At 41.7% G+C, this 21368-nt stretch overlaps 1 protein-coding gene across 4 annotated transcripts in view; it reads left to right on the forward strand.

Moving 5' to 3' along the window:
- mtus2a (microtubule associated tumor suppressor candidate 2a) overlaps window positions 1-21368 on the forward strand; it is a 52809-nt gene that overhangs the window by 12156 nt on the left and 19285 nt on the right. For all 4 annotated transcript variants that reach the window (XM_034099091.2, XM_034099093.2, XM_071205490.1 and 1 more), the window contains 3 exons: window positions 1544-3784; window positions 6344-6602; window positions 10078-10332. In XM_034099091.2, coding sequence (XP_033954982.1) covers window positions 1781-3784; window positions 6344-6602; window positions 10078-10332 — 2518 coding nt within the window. In that variant the 5' untranslated portion in view covers window positions 1544-1780. The remainder of the gene's footprint in view (window positions 1-1543; window positions 3785-6343; window positions 6603-10077; window positions 10333-21368) is intronic.

Genomic DNA, 21368 nt, shown 5'->3' on the forward strand with positions numbered 1-21368 from the left:
CGGGGACAGAGCAGTTCACTTATATCGAGCCACAGGACACACAGAGGAGCACCTGCTAATGACTACAGACTCCCTCACTGCACGGATAATTAGAGGGTGGGAGTCCTATTTGAACTTAAAACTGCTCATTCATATTCAGAGTGATGGTTTAAAGATACATATTTGTCTACCTAATGATGCTCTTGGCCGGAAAATACTACGAAATGAGAGGAAATGTGATTTTAATTTAAGCCTATAAGAGTATGTGGAAGCAGTTTTACTCACAAGCAAACAAAAGATACTCTCCTTACAAGGAAAATGATATTGAGTTCATTAATATTCTGCGGTTATAATGTGCATAGGCATAAGGAAAATTCCTCCTATAACTCTTGCATAATTATGGATAGTTGATGGAGACGCCCAGAAGTCTTTCCTCTGAGAACAAACACAGAGTTATTCCATGTTGTCAGAATCACTCAAGTGTCTTGGGTGTCTTGTTGTGTGTTTTTTTATTAAATCTGATGTGATTAAACCATGCTGCGACCGCACTGCCCTGACTTGACATGACAAAGCTCTTTGCCCTCCCTGCCACGACTCATCTATGGACTGAACCTGTTTCTATGGCACCACCGTTACTTTGAATTGGTGTCTCTTCAAAGGGACACAACCATTAACATATCTGTAGCCTACCCCCTGCAATTAGTTGCCGTTAAATGAAGCAGGATGTTCTGTTGCGGTGTAAAATCAAATCCTGGCATTGGCTAAACTACCCATATGGCATGTTAGAGAGGACGTGTTGAGAGAAGAGTGTCTCCTGCTGTGATCAAACCTACGGTATGGATTTATCCCTCTTGAGCTGGTGTTTTTCCAATGCGCCCATGACAACACCCACACATAATGTTCATGTTTTCCATGCTGGGAACATGCTTGCACTTGAGCATATAAGAGAGACAGTTTGCTTGCACTGTATTATTTAAAAAAAACATTAAAACATATTTTATTGCAGAAGTTTTTACCCTATCTTGATACTACCTTCTCTTTTTCAATGTCTCTTGAGAGAAAAAGCTCATTATAAAACACTTCGCACCCTTGCCTGTCTTCCTCCTCGCCTGTCTTCATCAGACACCCCCGGGGTGAATCCTTCACTTACATACAAACAGTATGTCGCCTCAGCTATCTACCATTTATCTCTTCACTTATCTATTTTCTTCCTGCTCTACAGTAAACATCCAATCATAATTTGATAATTGCATCCTCTTACTATTGCTGTACTCTGCCTGGTGGTTAAACCATGAACATTAAACGATTGCTATATATAGAATTAAAAAAATGGTTCCAAGACTGTCACTTCCTGTTTTGCACCCAGTATCTTTTTGTCCCATGGGCAGGAACTAAAGAGAGCAATATTGTGAGCTGTGCACAGATGATTTCAGAAATTGGCGCTACCAAGACCAGACTAAAAATAAAACATGTTAAGTGGCTTGGGGGAGAGAAAAGAATGGGCTGCTTCCCAGGCACACTTATTACCCTTTCTTACAGTTTTCTTTCTTTTCTTTCATTTCAGATTGAAGAGACCCCCATCTGCTCAAAGACAGCTTTGTTAACTCATAGTCAATGCAAGATAAGTGGCGAGTTAAAGTGAAACTGCTTCCTTGAGATGACATTGTGTCCTTGGAACAATCGAGTGAAGGGCCATCATTACACAGTTTCTGAAGACGAGAGACAGGGAACCCTTGTGTCTCCCTAAATGGACTCAGCACCCTGTAGGTGTCTTTAAGCGTGCAAAAAGAATCGATCGAACATGAGCATACCAACTGGTTTCCAGGGACTTCGGGTCAATGTTGAAAAAGGAGAAAAGATTGGAAACAAAACCCAGATCCAGTTTCCCCGATCTGGGAATGATAATGCTTATCGATTATCTTCGACTACCGATCAAGAAGGAAGAAGATTGATACATGACACAGGATATAGCACACGCTCCATTCCTCCTTTGGTTTCACAATGTGATTCCCCGGACAAGTTAGTGATCTGGGGCTCCGAGCAGCGTTGTTTGGAGCCTGACCTCGAAAAGTTTGAGCTTTTGGACTGTCAGGAGATACATACATTCTTGGGAAACAGAGATCAGGATGATGACGATGACGATGGGGCAAGTTTGAGGGACGGAAGAGATGACGGTCCCATGTCCATATCCTCAAGCTCAACTGTCAGCTCTGCTTCGACCGGCGTGAGGAGAAATGACAACGACAACAACAAAGTGGAGAGCAGAACACACCGGGACGCAGAGGTGCAGAAAAGGATGGCCTGTCATAGCACTGACGACTTGGACATATGTGTGACAGGCTCAATAGAGAAACGGGACAGCAGGTCAGGGAGAGACAGGGAGAGACGGAAGGGGGGTCTGAAGGAGTCCAAGTCTGAGACAAATGTATTCGTCTCCAGTCTGTCAGCTGTTTCTTTCAGCGGGAGTCTGTCAAATGTGCTGGATAGTGGCGGAGAGGCGCAGTCCCTCATCTCTCTGTCCTACTCCAAGACCAACCCTTATTCCCATACAAACCAAACTACCTCAGCCCAGACCAGAACAAGGGCAGGCCCTGTGGATGCCAACCAGAACTCCCCACCACCGTATTCCCAAGAGAAACACGACCATCCTCAACTGTACAGGCAGGATCAGAGACAAGAGGATGTAGGTCAGTATAGAAATGGATTGTCTTTTGACGGTGGGCTGGGCCAAAGGAGGAAGGCAGGATTTGAGGAGAGGGTGCTGCCACCAAGACGACAGCAGCTTGTCAGACCCCTCTGTCAGACGGAGATGGGAAGAGCCAGGAGCTTAGCAGAGCCCAACACTTATCAAACTCAGACAGGGCAACCTTCTTCCCCCAACCCCTTCCCAGATTCAAACAGGAAGTTTACAAAGTCAGCTTTACGTGAACCCTCAGATTTCTCCAACCTGTACAACCCTACTGGAGTCTCACAGCCCTGGCAAAGCCACCAGGCACCTCCTCCTGTAGAAAAACAGCCTGCTACAACTGCATGGCGAAATTCAAGTCCTTCCACTATTGAGAAGAGACCCCAGACTCAGTTCATATACAGAAGGAATTGCTCTAGTCCCAACAGGATGGGGATTGATCCAAGGTCATCTACCCCTCCCCACTCTCCTCTCAGGACACCCCAGGGTTCACCTCGCAGGGAACCCTCCATGTTCCCCGTTTCCAGGAATATCCCTGGAGTGGTTCGACACCTCCCGTCAGGATGCAACCCCGCTGTAGCAACATCAGCTCAGGGCTATGGCAACAGTTGCATGAGAGCACCGGTGAAAACCAATTTAAGCACAAGTGGAATTCCCAAAGCGCCTCCTAACAACCAGCAGAGCTCCAGCCACAACCCCAAAGAGAGCTCCCCATCACCTAAACTCAGACCCAAAGGAGTCCGGCCCAAAATCATTACCTCGGTCCGAAAGAATCCTCAGTTTAAGCCCCAGGCTGCTGACGGGCCTTATCAGGTTTCCTCTCTACCATCCAGGCTGTCAGCGTACACACACGGCCAAGCAGCCACTTCCTGTAAAGACAATATAAATGACCACTCCAAGCCAGACTCAGACACCAGAGGACCCCCAGTGCTCAGTGCCTCCAATCTGCTTTATGACAAATACCGCCAAGACATGCAGACAAACATCTATCCATCAGGAATAATGAGCAGGAGTATCAGGCCGCCCGGACACACACACACCGTCCCGCCTGCACACACACACAGCCATTCAGCACCCCCGAAGCTAGGCAGCAAAGCAGACTCCTTCTACAGGGCAGAGGTGAGTAATGTTTGTCAGAACTATGAGTGTTGGATTTCAAGGTTTTATAATAAATGTTTCTTAAGGCAAGGCAAGTTTATTTATATAGCACTTTTCAACACAAAGCAATTCAAAGTGCTTTACAAAAATGAAGGACATTGAGAGCATAAAACACATTAGAAACATTAAAAAGCAAAGATAGTAAAACATGAATAACACAGGTACATGAATAAAGGTTACAGTGCAGTGTAAGATGTGAATAGTTCAATTAGAAGCAGCGGCAAAAAGAAAGGTCTTGAGCCTAGATTTCAAAGTAGTAAGAGTTGCAGCGGACCTGCAGGTTTCTGGTTGTTCCAGATATTTGACAGTATCCCTAACCACACCCTTAGATGAATTCAACTTTCATTTCTCTTGTTGTTCTGGCTTGTGCTCATTCTTATTGAAAAAGGCCTTTCTAGGATTAAGCACAATCGCCGTAACAGTGAAGAAAAGACGAGATTCAATTACGACGGTTCCCTTTTCATTAGCAGGAGAGAATTACTTTATTATATCCGTTATGTCACACACATCACATACAAAGACAAACCTATTCTGTTCAGTTTGTTGATTCTGTTTCAGAGGCTGAAGCCCATGGTTTCGCTCCCTCAGTAGACCATGTATAATTGATCAAATATATTTTGCATTTTATTCCTACTCTTTCAAGAGCTGCTCATTAGCCCTTATTGATTCTGATTAAATAGCTTAATTTGGCATTCATATTCCTGCAGCATCAAACACCAACACGCAGAAATAAATAGTTAATGCATGTTGAAGAACAAAGCCAGAGGGACAAGAGGAATCTCAATGCCTTCTGTGTCACTGAATGTTCGTTAGCATTTTGTTCTGCACACAAGCTCTAGAGAGAAACACTTGCACTTGAATTAAGCTGATGATGTTAAACAGTTCATGTTGCCTGATCTTAGTATCCCTGCATGTCATTATAATGTTTAACACTTCTACTCACAGCATACAGAAGGTCTATGGACACACTCCAAGATGCAGAAGTGTTGTTATCTACTGCACATGGTTATACATATACTAGAGGCTTCTCAATACTCACATTTCCCCTCCTCGACTCCCCTCCTCGACTCCCCTCCTCGATACTTAGACCCGCCCACAGGAGATGCGAGCGGAGGACCGAGGAGGGGAACCGAGGAGAGAGGAGGGGAAGCAGCAGACGTTTAAAGAAATGAGAACTCCTCTCCTCTGAGCGGTCATATTAAAGCGACGTCCGTTCATTATTACGTGGCAACAGCTGCATCAGCTGTCGAGTGTTTTGTCATATTTTATAATCTCTGTTAGATCAGCTGAACATTGTTCCCCCACATATGTACTTTTAATTCATTGAGAGTGCGGTATAATGAGACAATAACAGGCTACAGATGCGGACACACACACACAAATATATTTATATAAATATATGCAATTTAAAGTATGAGAGCACTCTCATAATAACGTAACAGAGACTGGATATATCCCCCCCTCTCTCTGGTCGCTGAAATGGGGAATTGAAATTACGGGCCAAAAGTTGTATTTGCAAGTATTACAAGTAAGCAGAGGACACCAAACCAACTGAGACCTGTCTGTCCGCCGCATCTGCGCACTGTACAACACACACCTAAACACTGTACAACACGCACCGACACTGTACCACACACACCTACAGCTCCTAACGCATAATCAGGCTACAGCCGTTGTGTATTTTATTATGTGAAGCACTAAATGGTCTTAGAAAAATATCGACTCTTTGTAGATATCTACTAAACTAAAGCAAATAAAGAGAGCAGGTCTGTTATACTGAGTGATATATATTTTACACACTGCTCTGCTTTCTGCACGGGCCTCACAGCTGTTCTCACTGTAAACATCACGTTGCGATGAGAGCAGTTTCTAAAATAATATCCAGGGGATGCATGCAGAGCTGTCATTGGCTGAGATAAGTCCGGCCGTGCGTCACGCCTCCACCGTTCCCGGAAATGCATCCGCGGAGGAGCCGTGGAGGAACCATCAGTGTATCCTCGGTTATAGCTCCTCCAGAGAGCCTCCTCGACGCTCGATCCTCGGTCCTCGGTGTGCATTTAGAGAAATGAGACGTCCTTCAAAATGGCGCGCTGAAATTCATTTCCGGGTCACTACCGGAGGACCGAGGAGTCGAGGAGTTGAGGAGGGGAAATTTGAGTATTGAGAAGCCTCTATACTGTTCCTCAATGTTCTGTTGCTGTCTGTCCAAGCTATTATAGGCTAAGTATATTAGTTTTAACAATAATAATATCATTCTAGCCAGTCTTGGATGGTAAACACATAAGGATGAACGCAAATGTAAGCAGGAAACCCTGTTTTTATGGCACAGACTATTACAATTGTGAAAGCTTAACGTTTTTTTTTGCAACACATGCATGAATCAAAAAAGTATTCTCTCTTTAACTTTGAACCTTAGCCTGACCCGTTTCTTTTCAGTTCTGGTCCAAGGGTACCGCATCGATTTTTCACAGAATATTTATAATAGTATTTTTCATCTAATTGAATTGCTTTGAACTCCAGGTTGGACGGTCTGCCAGTTTCAAAGTGAGTTCTGGTGAGGACGCGCTGCAGTCCCGCACGGCTGCCCAGGCGGGGGGGAGCGGCAGCCTCCTGCGCACGGGGCGGGGGATGCGTCTCGGTCTGGGAGCTGTCGCCAGGACGACCACGTGCTCAGCCAAGGGCAGAGTACCTGTTCAAGGTCAGAGGTCAACACTGGTCTTCAGCCAGCCAGTCCAACCTGTCAACCCAGCAAGCACTCAGAAAATCCAAGATAACACAGGTAAGAGATTTCCCCGCATTATGTTTTAGAGTGAGTAGACATTTCCTCACAGAATATCAGACGGGCTCTTTTGTGCTACACTGTCTGTCAGATCTTATTTCAGCAACCCAACATCTGACACACTAGAGAGCTATCTCATTCCCATTGAAACATATTGGCTTGAGATGAAGGCAGCTCATTAATATGCATTTTCTGAGATTTCCTTTTGGCTGATCTGATTGGAGGGCTTTAAGAAGGAAATACTCTGAGGGGACTTTTCTGCTCCAGAAGGCTTCCACCTACAAAACAAAAATGAATAAATAAAAGCTTGCTCACGTTTTCTTTCCCTACACACCTGACTGCTGAAGTCAGATTTACATCACAGCTCAGCACCCAAGACACATTTTACAGAAACACAGAAACATGCATGTTCATACGTACAGATACAGATGACCCAAAACTGCACATACAGAAATGTTTAGCATAATATGCTAAATATATATGAATGGATACCTCAAATTAATATAATTAATTATATTAACTTATAATAATGATGTGCCAGGCTTCCTCATCATAATCCCCATTAATACATATGTATGTTGTCTCAGTGCTGCTTGGCCCTCTGGAGATTACAGGCTTTGAAGTGAAATGCAATTAACTTTTAAGTAACGTCAGTATCTGCATGCAGGAATCATGCCTCGTCTCTGCTGTTTCCTGCCTAACACACACGGAACGGATAAACACCAGCTCACACGTAGCATGTACCTGTACTTATGTTTGTCAGGTTGTTATGAGGGGGTTTCTGTTGATTTTATTATTGTGCATTTCATCCATGTATGGATACATCTGAGTAACCCTTGTGCCATCCAACACTTTCCTTTCTTCCCTTCATCACTGTTAATTACAACGTCTCAGACTTAAGTGAAAGGAAATCACTCCATCTTGTGTACATACATTATAGTAATTATACTGTGTATGGCAGTCAACATACTCAAACTACTCACATAATTACCATGGTTTGAAAGTTGTTATGATAATGAGGATCATCCACTAACTGGACAGTCTTTTTGTGATCTACTATAACTTCTGCATATCGAGACTCTCATCTTCACAGCAGCTCTACTTTGCTCGAGTAGTTCTACAGAGATTGCAATGCTCTCAGCTATCATTTAATAACAATTTAATGCTTTGTGGAGGAAATCCATGGAGGTTACCTCGTCCTGTAGTTAAAATCGGTTGGTCATTAAAATGCGTATCCCAGCTGTCTCATTGACTTTTGTGAAACCACTTGACATAATCGTCTCAAGTTGTGATGCTTTTCTGTCAGTAAAGGTGGATGTATGAAGATGTTTTCATTTCTCAGGGGCTGTAGGGAGTGGTTCAGACATAGGGGGGAAATTAAGTGGTTTTATTTTAAAATCTGGAATGGATGAAGGGAGAAAACTGCAAGCCCAGGTGTGAGTTTCAACACCCAGGGTTTTACGATTTATCATGGAAATTCACATTTTCATAAATGTCCGTCTTTTTTTTAAAAGCCGCTTTGGCTGAGTGTATTTCTTTGAATAAAAACCATGGTTAAGGGAGAGACCGCCAACATGTAAAAGTCATATAAATATTTCCATCGAATCTCAATGTATTGTCTTTATATTGTGACACATAATGTGTATCTACATTTAGAAGGATCTTAGGTCTGTGACTTATTGGCTTAAGATGTTTGTCACACTCTCTTTCCTCCCTCGTCTCGCAGAGGGAGTGGTAGGAGGCGAGAGGGAAATTAGGACATTTATCTTTCTCAAGAGGAGCGAGCTCCAATCTAATACATATTCCACGTGGCACACAGGCAGATATTGAGGAATGAGGTAATAAGTTACACTGGAGGCTTTTCTCCCTCTTATTGTCCCACTTTGTCTTTCTCCACCAACACAGCTCTCTCTCTCTCAGAGGTGCTCCCTTCTGGTATTGATGTGGTGGGCACCCTGTAGCCGAACTGGAGCACACAGCTGTGCCAAAGAGTTGAGGAAAGGAGGGCGGCCTACCTTATCTCTGCAGCCAGCAGGGGATAATGGTTCCCTTCCCACCCCAAATCTAAACCTTATCCGCAGGCTAGGGTAGCAAAAGATGGGGCTTCTGTCCAAGGCCTGAGGATTTGCTCGCTGCCCTCAGTGTAAATGTGTGCAGCCGTGGTTTGCACATTTCATCTGTTTTTCAGTTGGAAACCATAGATTACCAAGAGGGAGGATTTCTCCCCATTGCTACCGGACAATAGCTCCCATCATGGAGCTATGATTACTTTTTCATCCTTCATCCTTTCTCTCTGAGATTCACTGTTTTTTCTTTCTCTGACTTTGTAAGGACGATGTATCATCTCTCTTTTAATCAACCTTCATTTTGTTGGTTTACAGTCCAGAAACCTGAATGGTAAAGCTATGGTTTCATGCCGTTAGAATCACTGTAATACTTGATATACTCATGAGGAATTACTGATTATGTACTGGCGTTTAAACACGGGTAAACACAACGTATGCAATGGAACAATATACTGTATCATCTGTGTCCTAGATTGTTGTTGTCAGATTAAACGTCATAACAGTGTTTGCATTAAAGGAAGTGCTGGCTTCCAGCCCAGTCTGCGAGCACAGCCAAAGACAAAAGCAGCTGTTAGCAGCTTGTTGTGTATACTGTTATTATATTTGCTTGCTCTAGCAGTCGGAGTCATAACACTGAAAACTTCCTGCCACCCACTGAGAGCTTAGTCAACACAGGATGATGAATTAATCACTGGGGATAGAAACAGCATCGCCTGTATTTTGAATCGCCTGTATTTGGTTGGTATGTGAGTGTTATTGAGTTAATGAGTCGACAGCAGTCTCTCAACACAAACACAAGCACAAGCACATCATTTAGTGTAGCCTTTCTCATGGAGCTGTCCGTTCAGCAACACATGCTGCAGCTACAACAACATGAGCAGCTGATTACCAGAAAAGTTGAAACACAGGGAGCTTTCTGGAAGCTTCTGTGATATGAGTTCAGCTAAGGACACACCATGTAACAAACCCGACTCCTGAACAACTTTCTTTTCTAAAATGTTTTCAAATATTGTTGCATCCTCCTTTTAATGCACAATTTTCATCGTTGTACCTTTTATCTAAATGTATATGTCTACTCTATGCTATTTTTAGTTAGTTTTTATGTCTTTTCCTGGTTACTGTATTCTGTGTGATATCAATTTTCTGTGAAATGTCTATGTGAAGCACCTTGAACTGCACCATCGTATGAAAGGTTCTACTTTTATTCCATTTTATTGTATTTACTTGCACTATTTTATCTGTTGCACTGTTGGTGGAGCCAGGGACCTAAGATTTTCATCGACATAACTACATTGTAGCTATGTACGAATGACAATAAAAGCCTTGAATCCTTGAAAAAAAAAAAATTTGCTATACAAATAAAGATAATTATTATTGGATACTGAAAGCTTGTTTTTCTTCTTTTATAGAAGATGAGGTTTTCACCCATCTCGCTCCTCCTCCTGCTCCAGTGTCAGCAGCAGCCCAGCCACAAGCCGTGGCCTCCAGATCTCTGATGCCCAAAGTGAGCCAGTCCGGCCTTCGCCCCCCCGGCTTCAGCTGCAGCCGCCTCCCCGCCGGCCGCCTGGCAGCGTTCGGCTTCGTCCGGAGCTCCAGCGTGTCGTCCGCCTCCTCCGCCCACTCTGCTGAGAGCTCACAGAGTGACTCCTGCAGGACGGCTCACAGTGAGTGCTCTCTGTACAGATCTGTAGTGGTTACATAATGTGCTGGTATCAGAACTCCATGAGTTAGCATCAGCATACTGCCTTCATTGCCCTTTTATATGTATTCCCCTCATGAATTTGCATAGACAGCCCCCTCCTGCGTTCATTATGTTTCAGTTAGCTTCTTCTTCCTGTGCTCCACCCCGCTTACAATTAAGCTCCAGGTCAATAACGACTGTAGAGCGGAAGGTTTGCAGAGCGCATTTCTGTAACTCATCAGGACACAATATAAGGGATGTTTCTAGAAATCACATTCCCTGTATATTTAATTATAAACAGCTGGGTACATTGATTAGACAATGCTTCCGTGCAATCATTATTGTTTGTGCCTGTGTAATCATGATTAACCCTAATGGGGCGCTAATATTAGTTAATTAAAGTCATCATCATTAAGACCAGTATATTGTCGTTTTACTAATGGTTTCATTTGATGTATAATATGTCTTAGGATTCATGAGTAAAAGGTGATGACATGGTGGGAAGTTGGTGTGAGTATACAGTCAAGAAGTCAGGATGAATGGGACTCTGCGAAAAAAACGAAAATACAATATGAATTTACAACAAAATCGATTGAAGACGAGTCACGAGGCATCCCCCATTGACGTCTCGGCTTAAAACCTTTTTTTTGTCTTTAATGTAAGTAAAAATAACAAAGCACATGATGTCATCTCCCCAGACTCATCAGTAATTTAACAGGCCTTTCAGCTGGGCCGGTGCTTCAGATTTAGTCAGGACTGTTAGATAACAGTATGGTATGGATAGTAGAGTTAACAGCTATAGTGTACTTACAGTTGTGATTTCAATGCTGCTTGGCAGGCTGGTTGGTTAGTTGGATGAATCTGTGGTAGCTGCATGTGTTTTTAATGTGACCTACATAGGGAATGCTTGCTCTTCTTCTCCCAGTTACAGTTGACGTAAGCACCTCCATTCTCACGCACCTCAGCCCCCCTGTTATGTCATCACTCCTCTCTCTCAGTCCCCCCTTTTGTACTTTTTTCATCTTTTCTCTCTCTCACAGTGGTTTAAAATGAACACAAACTGTGCGGTAATGTGGGGGAGGCAAATGCTCAGCTACCGTGGAGTGTGGACCAGGGGGAGAGAGCACTCCCCCGGGTTTCCACAGCAGATTGAATTGAAAAAAGTAGAATAATTGTGTCGATTTTCATTTTTGAAAAGCTTGACATCATTCATACAGCTAGGCCTATTCATGTTATAATTATTTGTTATGATGGATTCTGCATCGTTAGAACAATTGTAGTGAAAGGCACCAATCAATGAGCAGTGCCCTAATTGCATTGTGGGTATTGATCGAACGTGTTGGCTAGTATACGATAAGTCTACAATGATTACTCGATTTATCAATTTGCAGAATTTGAGACTTTCATTGTTTAAGTCATTCTTTAGACATAAATACCAGACATTAACCTGTTCCTAATATATTGCTTATATACAAGCCATATTAAAACTGGAGCTTTGGGAAATTGTGATGAACATGCTTTGATCAGACTATTTATTAAGATAGATAATTATCATCCGTTGCAGGTTTAGCTTTCAACAATAGCAAATGCAACCATCTCTAGTGTTCTTATTTTGTCTTCTTCTGTTACATACATACATACATACTTTTCACCAACTTGAATTTTAAAGCTCCTCGTACATTTCAAACCCTTATCTCCAACTACATTTAGATAAGCATTCAAAGTGTTGACACTGTAGCAATCAATTGCTCAAAGCTCACATCCCTGCAGCATCTTAAGTGAATCTGTGCAGTGAAATGTCGAGAAGAAGTGTGAGACAGAAAAGTAATGAGCTGGAAAACGTTTCCACTCGAGTACTCGCATGCCACCAACTCACACTTTCAGCTACATATTTAGTTTGGATCATTTCTGGTTCGGTTTGTTATTGGGGATTAATGCGACTTAATCAAAGTAGAATAGTATTATAGATGCATTGGCTGGCAAATATCAATATCATGAATCAATGAGATTCTGCTGTACCCTCTTGGCCAAAGATCACGAAAGCATTACATATCAAATTAAGTACGACTCGTTTTCTGTTTTCACTAAACCCTAAACATAAATATACTCATAATAGCACAGACCTAACATCATAATGCTTGTTTTTGTATTTTATATTCAAGCAGCTGCCAATATTAATTTGCTAATTGACTTCAGTTTCACTTACAAAGTCGAAAACTCTACAGTATATGCATTTTGACTGCTTTATTACATCCGTCAACACACAGCGACAGAGCACAGGGGTAAGTGAAAGAAAATAAACTTTAAAAGTAGTGCCTGCAGCACGATGTTCCACTTCCTGCTGTCACACTGCTGCCGCTCGGAGCATGAGACCAGGATGGAATTGAGGAAGATAGACATGAGAGGCGAAAGATTAAGGGCCTTTGATGTTTGAATTTGTGTGTGTGTGTGTGTGTGTTTGAGACAGAGCGAGAGGCAGGAGGGGGAAGCAGGAACATGTACCTTCACTTTTGACTCGCTGTGTGGTGCTTGTGACCTTTAGCTGTGAGGCATTTGAACTGTACGCTCTTTTTGAACCCATCAGGGGCCTGACTATGGATCCCACTCCGTCTCTCTCAGTGTGTGAGCGTGTGTTGAGCTTTAACCATCAGGTCGTCTGGGGTCTTCTTGTCTCACTTTTGGGAGATTTGAAACGTGTTCTTTGAGATGAAACCCTTTGTCACCTGTTCTCTGAACCTGGATTTAGTTCTCCTACATTTGACTGTCCGGCGCAAAACTATGTAAGAATTGTGCCAGATACAAACATTTGCCTCAACCCTTAATTTTGGGTATGTCATGAGGAAATGAGGGTTTGATTAGTTTTCTTTTTTCCCCTGGGGGAATGTATACAAATCTTTTAAAGTAGGAGTGACTTTTTGTTTAAAGTTAAGCTATTGCCTTATTTGAATTTTAGATATAATCAACTTTACCCTAAAATGATTGCATTTGGAAATCATTTTAAAGCCCAAGGTGTTTTGTTAATTATTATTAGGGCATGTTTCTAAGTGACTGCACAAACCAATTTGTAAAGTGATGTTTTGACTCGCAGCAAGATGGTGAAATATGGGGACGGATAAGTTAAATGAAAGTGTTAACCACGGTTCAGTTTCTAATTCCTAATAGCTCCCTTTCTGTTAATTCTGCATTTTCTTTCTGCATGCAGGTGTTTGGAAATATGTGAAGTGTGCATGTGGTGATAAATGTGTTTCCGTGATTTTCCTCTACCACTCGGGATCTTTGCCCCCCCCCCCTCACTGCGCTCCACTCAGATCAAAGAACAGACAGATTGACAGAGGAGTTCACACACATGCTTCCATCAAGGCTGTTGAGGGAGCCGCAGCAACCCAGCACCTCCCTCCGTAACAGAGAGAAGAAGCCGGCTCAGCTGCTCGTTTCCCCATTGATCAGCAAGCAAAACAGACTCCACTAGGGCACCGGATGATAGGAGGATTCATTAAGGAATAGAGTGAGGGGGAGAGAAAGGATTTCCTGGCTCTAGTAAGCTAGTAAGTGGGTTAGAGGAAGGATCCCTTGAGTGTAAACTGTCGTAGCTCGTCAACCCGCACTGATCAATGGTTATCGTGCAGATGTGAGGAGAGAGTGGAGAGGCAAAGGAAACGACTTGGGTTGTGAGGATCTTCTATCATTTGCACAGTCTTTAGGTCGGATTCACAATGTTAAAGGGTTGGTTCACCCAAAGTACTCACACAGTTTCTGCCTTTATCCCAATAACGGGGAATTTAATGTTATATCGTTTGAGAACTCATTAACAAATTACAGAAAAAAATCATTCAACAGTATAATCTCTTGTCCTGGATAGTTTGAATAATCTACTGAACACACTGTCGATTCAACACAGTCTCACGGCATTTCATGTTATAGTCACAAAATGTATCTATTGATTCGTGTTCACGATTTTGCAATTTTTTTCGTGTCACACAGAATGATTAAAAGCAATGTAAATAATAACAAATTAGAAGGAAAAAAAGATGACAAAAAATACAGATTTCAGTATTCTGAGGCTCTGAGCCTCATTTATTTTCCTCGCGGACGGCAAAAAAACTCCGACATTATACAATTTAAAATAAAAGGGATAGGGTTAGGCTTAGGGTAAGATATTGAGTAAGAAAATGTTTTTATGAACCCCACAGCTTCCGGTCTTCCAAGACCCGACCGGACAAAAAGACGTGGTGCAGGCACGAAACATACTACCAATATAAATACATTGCTTTTAAAATCGTTCTGTGTGACACGAATCAATAGATTAAATTAATTTCGTGACTATAACACGAAATGCCGTGAGACTGGGTTGGTCGACTGTATGACTTATGGGGACTATTTCTGAGGTAGAAAGTAGTTATTGATTTCCAATGCTTAAAACCCAATGTTTGGATTGAACCCAATCAGAAACAGATTCCAAATGATGCTATAGATTGTAATCAAATAGGAATTTAATTTGGTATATTTATGCAGAGATAAGAAACATATTTATTTAATTTAAAAAATACATCTGATATGCTATTTTTATTTAATAAGGATTTTCAAAAATGTTGTTTTTAATGTCAACTATTATTATTGGACGGGGGAAATCATGGAAAAAGAGACAATCTTCCCACCTCCATGTAACCAAGGTGACATTGTGCTTAACGGCTCTGGCCTTGATTGATTCTTATCGCTTGTTTGCATATGAGTTTGCATCCAATTATGTGTGTGTTTGTCTAGCTTCTGGGGGGGCTATAGGTTACTCTATTTGACATTGATTGGCCATTAACACAATCCCCCCTTTAACCCAGTTGCTGACATCCCCGATGGTGTTTCGGGGATGTGTGTGTTAGAGACAGAGCATCCATGCTTGTAGAAAACCTATGGGGATACGGTGTTCATTCCACTGTGATTGACACACTCCATTACATCGCTGGGAGGAGGAAGCTGTGCCTTTGAGCCACGCTGACTCTATGATGGAAACTCAATCTGCAAAACAAACTTTATTATTAGAGCATCATCACCTCGATCTGTCTTCTCTTTGGCTGGAAATCAAATGAACGGAAAGGAAAAGCGTGCAGACGGGAGCAGAAGAGCTAAAGGGAGATGTGGTGATAAAAGAAAACTCAATGAAACCAAATGAGCAGAGGGGAGCGAGGAAGGCAGAATGTATGAGAGAAAAGAGCAGAAAGAGAGATGCATGCAGGGATTGGCGCGGGGAGGAGAGAGGATGCCATACCCAGGATGCCTTGGCTTGGATCTGGTCTGTGACTCATGCTAGCTCACTGTGAGCAGATGGTTTCTATGGTGCATGCACGCACACAGATATTTCAGAACGTGGACACACACACACACACACACACACACACACACACACACACACACACACACACACACACACACACACACACACACACACACACACACACACACACACACACACACACACACACACACACACACACACACACACACACACACACACACACACAATCACACACTAGTAGAGCAGCAAATTAGATTGGCCAATTAGATATGGCTGCCATTATGCAGCTGAGGAGAGGAGAGCTAACATGGGAGAGGCTTATTGAAGCAGCAGTGGCAGTGAGGAGGGGCTCGATGGGCCCGTTCATTAGCTGATAACTTCCCAGGATTGTATCCAGCCCCGTGTTAACCACTGTTTATGAGCTTAACTGATGGTCCGGGCCGACACAAACATTGGGAATGATCGAGTGGAATTCTCCTGCTCCAACCACCTTCCACTCTCAGATTAGAGGTGTATCTGAGAGGATCGTCGCCTAATTTGAACAAGACAGGGGCCCCTTTTAATTTTATGTTCTATAATGATTCCTTTATTTTGGTACTGTGTACTCCTCATATAAGTGTGTGCGCTAAATCTTGTTTCACACTGGTCTTCTGATTCTTTCAAATGTTTCTATTTTTTAATAGTTCAAAGCATTTAAAACGTGATAAACTACTACAACTATGATGAATATGGATACAGGAGTTTAACAATCTGATTAACATGTATACAATCCTGATTGGGCATTTTATTGTTAAAAAAGCCTTTTTGTTGTGATTTTCTATTTCTTTTTTTTACTTTCCTCAAACAGCATCCACATTCGTTCAATTTCAGATTTCACGCAGCTCATCAAGCTGGATCATAACCCACAAACTCAACCTCCTCTTGATTCCTACAATAACTTTCATATAGCTTGCTCGGGTCATGTTTGTGTGAGCTTCTTTGTAGCCTGCTGTACGTAAAACTGGCCCCCAGTGGCTCGTAATAACACTTCAGCCGGAGTAGTCGTGGCTCTCTTTTGGGGTTTGAACCCAGTTAAAAGAAGGTCACTCTTACCCATAAATCCTCCATTCTTTCCTGATCTGGCTTTATCCTTTTGTGGCTTTTTCACTTGCTCTAAGCCTTTTCTTGTTTAGGATATACTATTATTGTGCACAGCAGATTTTAGGAAGCAATATTGGATCTTTTTAATCTCCAAACTTCTGAGATTATACAATAAATCCTAAAATACAATTGTACGGGAAAAAGTCTGTGATTGATGTCATACTTGCAATGCCTCTTCATACGTGTGTTTGTCTACCACAGCGATACATCACTCTCTTATTGGCCATAAGAAGAGAAATACTCTGTGTCCCTTTTGGTTGGACTGACCCTTTAATCTCCTGGCTTCTGGGTCCTGACAGAGGACAGGAGGCCTTTGGATGTTGCTGTGAGCTCCAGTATATATTATCTAATATATCTCGCCGGCTGCAACCCAGGTCTCTGCACGGCCATTATTTGTTGCTTTATATATACGGCTTTAATCTTGACTTTCACACACTATAGATGTCCATATTCCTCTCATGAGTCATGACGGCAAGAAACTTTAATCTACATGATGAGTATATAAATGACATTTTTAAAAATACAGGATTATAAGGGAACGAGTTACTGCACATTATGATTGATGGATGAAGAGTGACAGGTAGACAGATAAAGCAGCTTTAAAAGAATGACAGGAAGCAACAATTAATAAGCAGGACTAATTGTAGGCTGTGATGAAGGCAAACTTCAATTTTAATTACACACAATGTGTCCTTTATTTAACAGCGCTGAATGGAGCTGACATCTGTCTGTGAGAACTAATTAAACAGACACTCATAGAGTTAGACCTCTACCGAAATGATATCATCATTTCAAAAAGCTTTCATATTCCTTCAAAGAAATATGAAATGTGTCTCTGTGGGATGAGATGATTTCAGTTGTATCCTTAAAATAATACTTAGATATAATGAAATATCCCAATAAGTCCATTTGTACCAGATGCTGCTGTTTTTTAAGCATGCAGTGCAAAATAAAGTGCACCATTATTTCCCAAGGGCTTCGTGTTTCTGAGAAATAAGAGTTATTTCCTTGACATGTCAGCACTGCAGTCTGTGCAGCACCTCCAGTTTTAAAGTGGTCCTGCTTGCGTGTTTGCCACCTGGATGAATTACAGCATGATCAATTCCTTTAGGACAGCAGAAGTGTTGATCTGCAGAATGTGAACTTGCTGATTAAGCTGACAAGCAGAGTGGTCCATGCTACAGTGAAATGAAATTGAAAGGCCTTTATTTTGCTATTTCTAAAACAAATTATAACTGATACTCATGTAAGTGATGTTTAGGTACATTGCCATTTTCTATATACTCCAAGTGAAACTCTAAGGATACACTTATCTCTTTTCCTCTCCAGTCGCTGTATAGATCCATAACCTTTTTACCAAGGCTTTCCCCACTGTATAGTTAGTTTAATAGGTTTCTTTTTTCTGCTACTTCCCCCCCCCCCACCCCCTTAACCTGTCTGCCTTTTTTCTTTTTTCCCCTACTCCCCCCCCCCTACCCGACTTGTAAAGCGACCTTGGGTTTCCTGAAAGGCGCTATAAAAATATTATATATTATTATTATAAGAGTCAGCATTATTCTACCTGCATTGGTTTTGCTGTGAGGTGCATCTGCTCCAATATGGCCTCCGACTGAGCTGAAAAACCTGCTGTCTTTGTCCTCAGCTGATTCTTCTACAGCTCCCGGTCCCTTTTTAATATGTTCTGTTTTTCAATCCGTCTTTATAATACGCTTAGTTTGCCACAGGTTCCTCTCTGTTATATTCTTCACACTGATTCCAAACAGCCAGCCTCTTCCTTCCCTCTTCCTATCCTGCTCCTCCTGCTCGGTTATCCATTACCGGCTGGCATTTTGCCAGTCAGTGATGCATATCAGCTAGCGTTACCGTTAATGAAATACATCCCCTTGTCTCCCTTCCTCTAACACTGAATGGCACTCTTCTATTTATCATTCATAGCATTCTTCAATTGAGTCTGTCTGACTGCCCAACGCCATCATTTACTCTTCGTCTCGCTGCTCTGGGAATTTGTTTGGTACATACTTGACCTATGACTAATGAGCGCATCTCAGTTCATATCAACCAGCAAATAGATTTTTGTCAACTCAGAGACGAGGCACCAGTCAAAGCATTTGTGTTTTGCACACACATCTCTACGACTGTAACCAGTGGAAGTGTTGATGTTGACAGCAGGAATTGAGGAGCTCCGTCATAGCAATGCAGTACTCTGTCCAGAATCTGCCCTGGACACTCTGCTAGTGAACAAGGTTACGACCTTGACTGGTTCACGAGGAGGGAATATACTGAGAGCATCCTCACTAATCAAAGCCTGCTGGAGCTCTGGGTCGACTAATGAAGCTTCTGGGAATGTAACATGCATCACTGTTATACGGTGAGGCAGCAACATGAGGGGGTATCTTTTAACAGCCAATTTAAATAGCTTTTTTGTTTCTTACATTGAGGAATATCTAAAGCAACCACTCCTTGTGCATCCCCTAAATCCACAAGAGACACTTTATTGTACACAGATTAAATTGCAGATAAGTATTACATGTTTTTTTTAGGGCTGTCAAACGGGGGGGGGGGGGGGGGGGGTGTACGTTGTGATCAGCTGTTTTAGCGCAGTTCTCCAGTGAAGGGGGGAGTCTCCCTCCGCAGCCGGTTGGCGTAGTTTTGGCACAGTTCCGTTGTACAGACCGACGTTAACAGCAGCCCTGTCTGTGCACACGGAGACCGACTCTGTCGTCCGGTGATCGGTTAGATTTGCGTACCGACGTACTTGTGAAGCTTTTCCAGAAGGCGGTTAGCCTTCTGGAAAAGCTTCACAAGTACGTCGGTACGCAAATGCGCTTTGTGACACAAGTGACGGTACGCATTTCAGATTACGCACATAACCGGCTGCGTACCAGTTATGTGCACCCCTGTACCAGAGCCATATTATTACTATTATATGGCTCTGCCCTGAACTACAGCAAGAGTATTCTCCGTCGGGACTTCCTGCAACAACACCACGCCGTTATCAAAGATGTTCTATTGAGAAGACGATCACTACGTGACAAAAGTTTTCAAAACCGTGGCTACTGAAATCAATCTTACTAACTGCTGTCTGTGCAATTTACTCCGCGAGTTGGCAGACTTTATTTTGCTTACTTTAACATCATTTCTCATGGTGGGGCTAAGCCATTTCTTGGTATGGGTGTAGCCTACCCCAGCCATACCCTGGCGCTGCCACTGGTGTATGGGGCGGGCCATTCTGCACATGCGTTAAATGCGTTAAATATTTTAACGCAATTAATTAAAAAAATTCATTACCGCCGTTAACGCGATCATTTTGACAGCACTAGTTTTTTTGCACATTTCCAGAATATTTGCTTTTCATATGTATTACCATAACATGTATGATTTGTAAAATATCATACAAATAAAATGAAAAATAGTATAAACAAATACAAACACTATGTCTAGAATTGTGTATACTGTTTATATTGTTTATGTTTGTTTATACTATTTTTCACTTTCATTTTAATTGTTAACTCTTTTCTACATTTAAGTATTTGTATTTTAATTCCTGTAACAAAATAATTTCCCAATTCGGGATTAATAAAGTCTATCTAATCTACCTACCTATCTATCTATCTATCTATCTATCTATCTATCTATCTATCTATCTATCTATCTATCTATCTATCCATCTATCTATACATCTATCTATCTATCTATCCATATATCCATCTATCTATCTATCTATCTATCTATCTATCTATCTATCTATCTATCTATCTATCTATCTATCTATCTATCTATCTATCCATCTATCTATACATCTATCTATCTATCCATCCATCTATCTATCTATCTATCTATCTATCTATCTATCTATCTATCTATCTATCTATCTATCTATCTATCTATCTATCTATCTATCTATCTATCTATCTATCTATCTATCCATCTATCTATTCATCTATCCATATATCCATCTATCTATATATCCATCTATCCATCTATATATCTATCTATCTATCCATCCATCTATCTATCCATCTATCCATCTATCTATCCATCTATCCATCTATCTATCTATCTATCTACCTATATATTCATCTATCTATCTATCTATCCATCCACCTATCCATCTATCTATCCATCCATCTATCTATCTATCTATCTATCTATCTATCTATCTATCTATCTATCTATCTATCTATCTATCTATCTATCTATCTATATATCCATCTATCCATATATCCATCTATCCATATATCCATCTATCCATCTATCTATCTATCTATCTATCTATCCATATATCTATCTATCTATCTATCCATCTATATATCCATCTATCCATATATCCATATATCTATCTATCTATCTATCTATCTATCTATCTATCTATCTATCTATCTATCTATCTATCTATCTATCTATCTATCTATCTATCTATCTATCTATCTATCTATCTATCTATCTATCTATCTATCTATCTATCAGCCTGAACTCCTACAAAAAACGACCATATAGGTCGATTGTTCAGCAGCTAAATACGACCCAGAGACACGTTTTAAAGTGTAGCCCCTCTAGTGGTCGTGTAAGAAACAACATGCTCCTGTCGATTG

Source organism: Pseudochaenichthys georgianus, chromosome 14 (assembly GCF_902827115.2).
Source record: "Pseudochaenichthys georgianus chromosome 14, fPseGeo1.2, whole genome shotgun sequence".
In the NCBI taxonomy this organism is placed as follows: Eukaryota; Metazoa; Chordata; class Actinopteri; order Perciformes; family Channichthyidae; genus Pseudochaenichthys; species Pseudochaenichthys georgianus.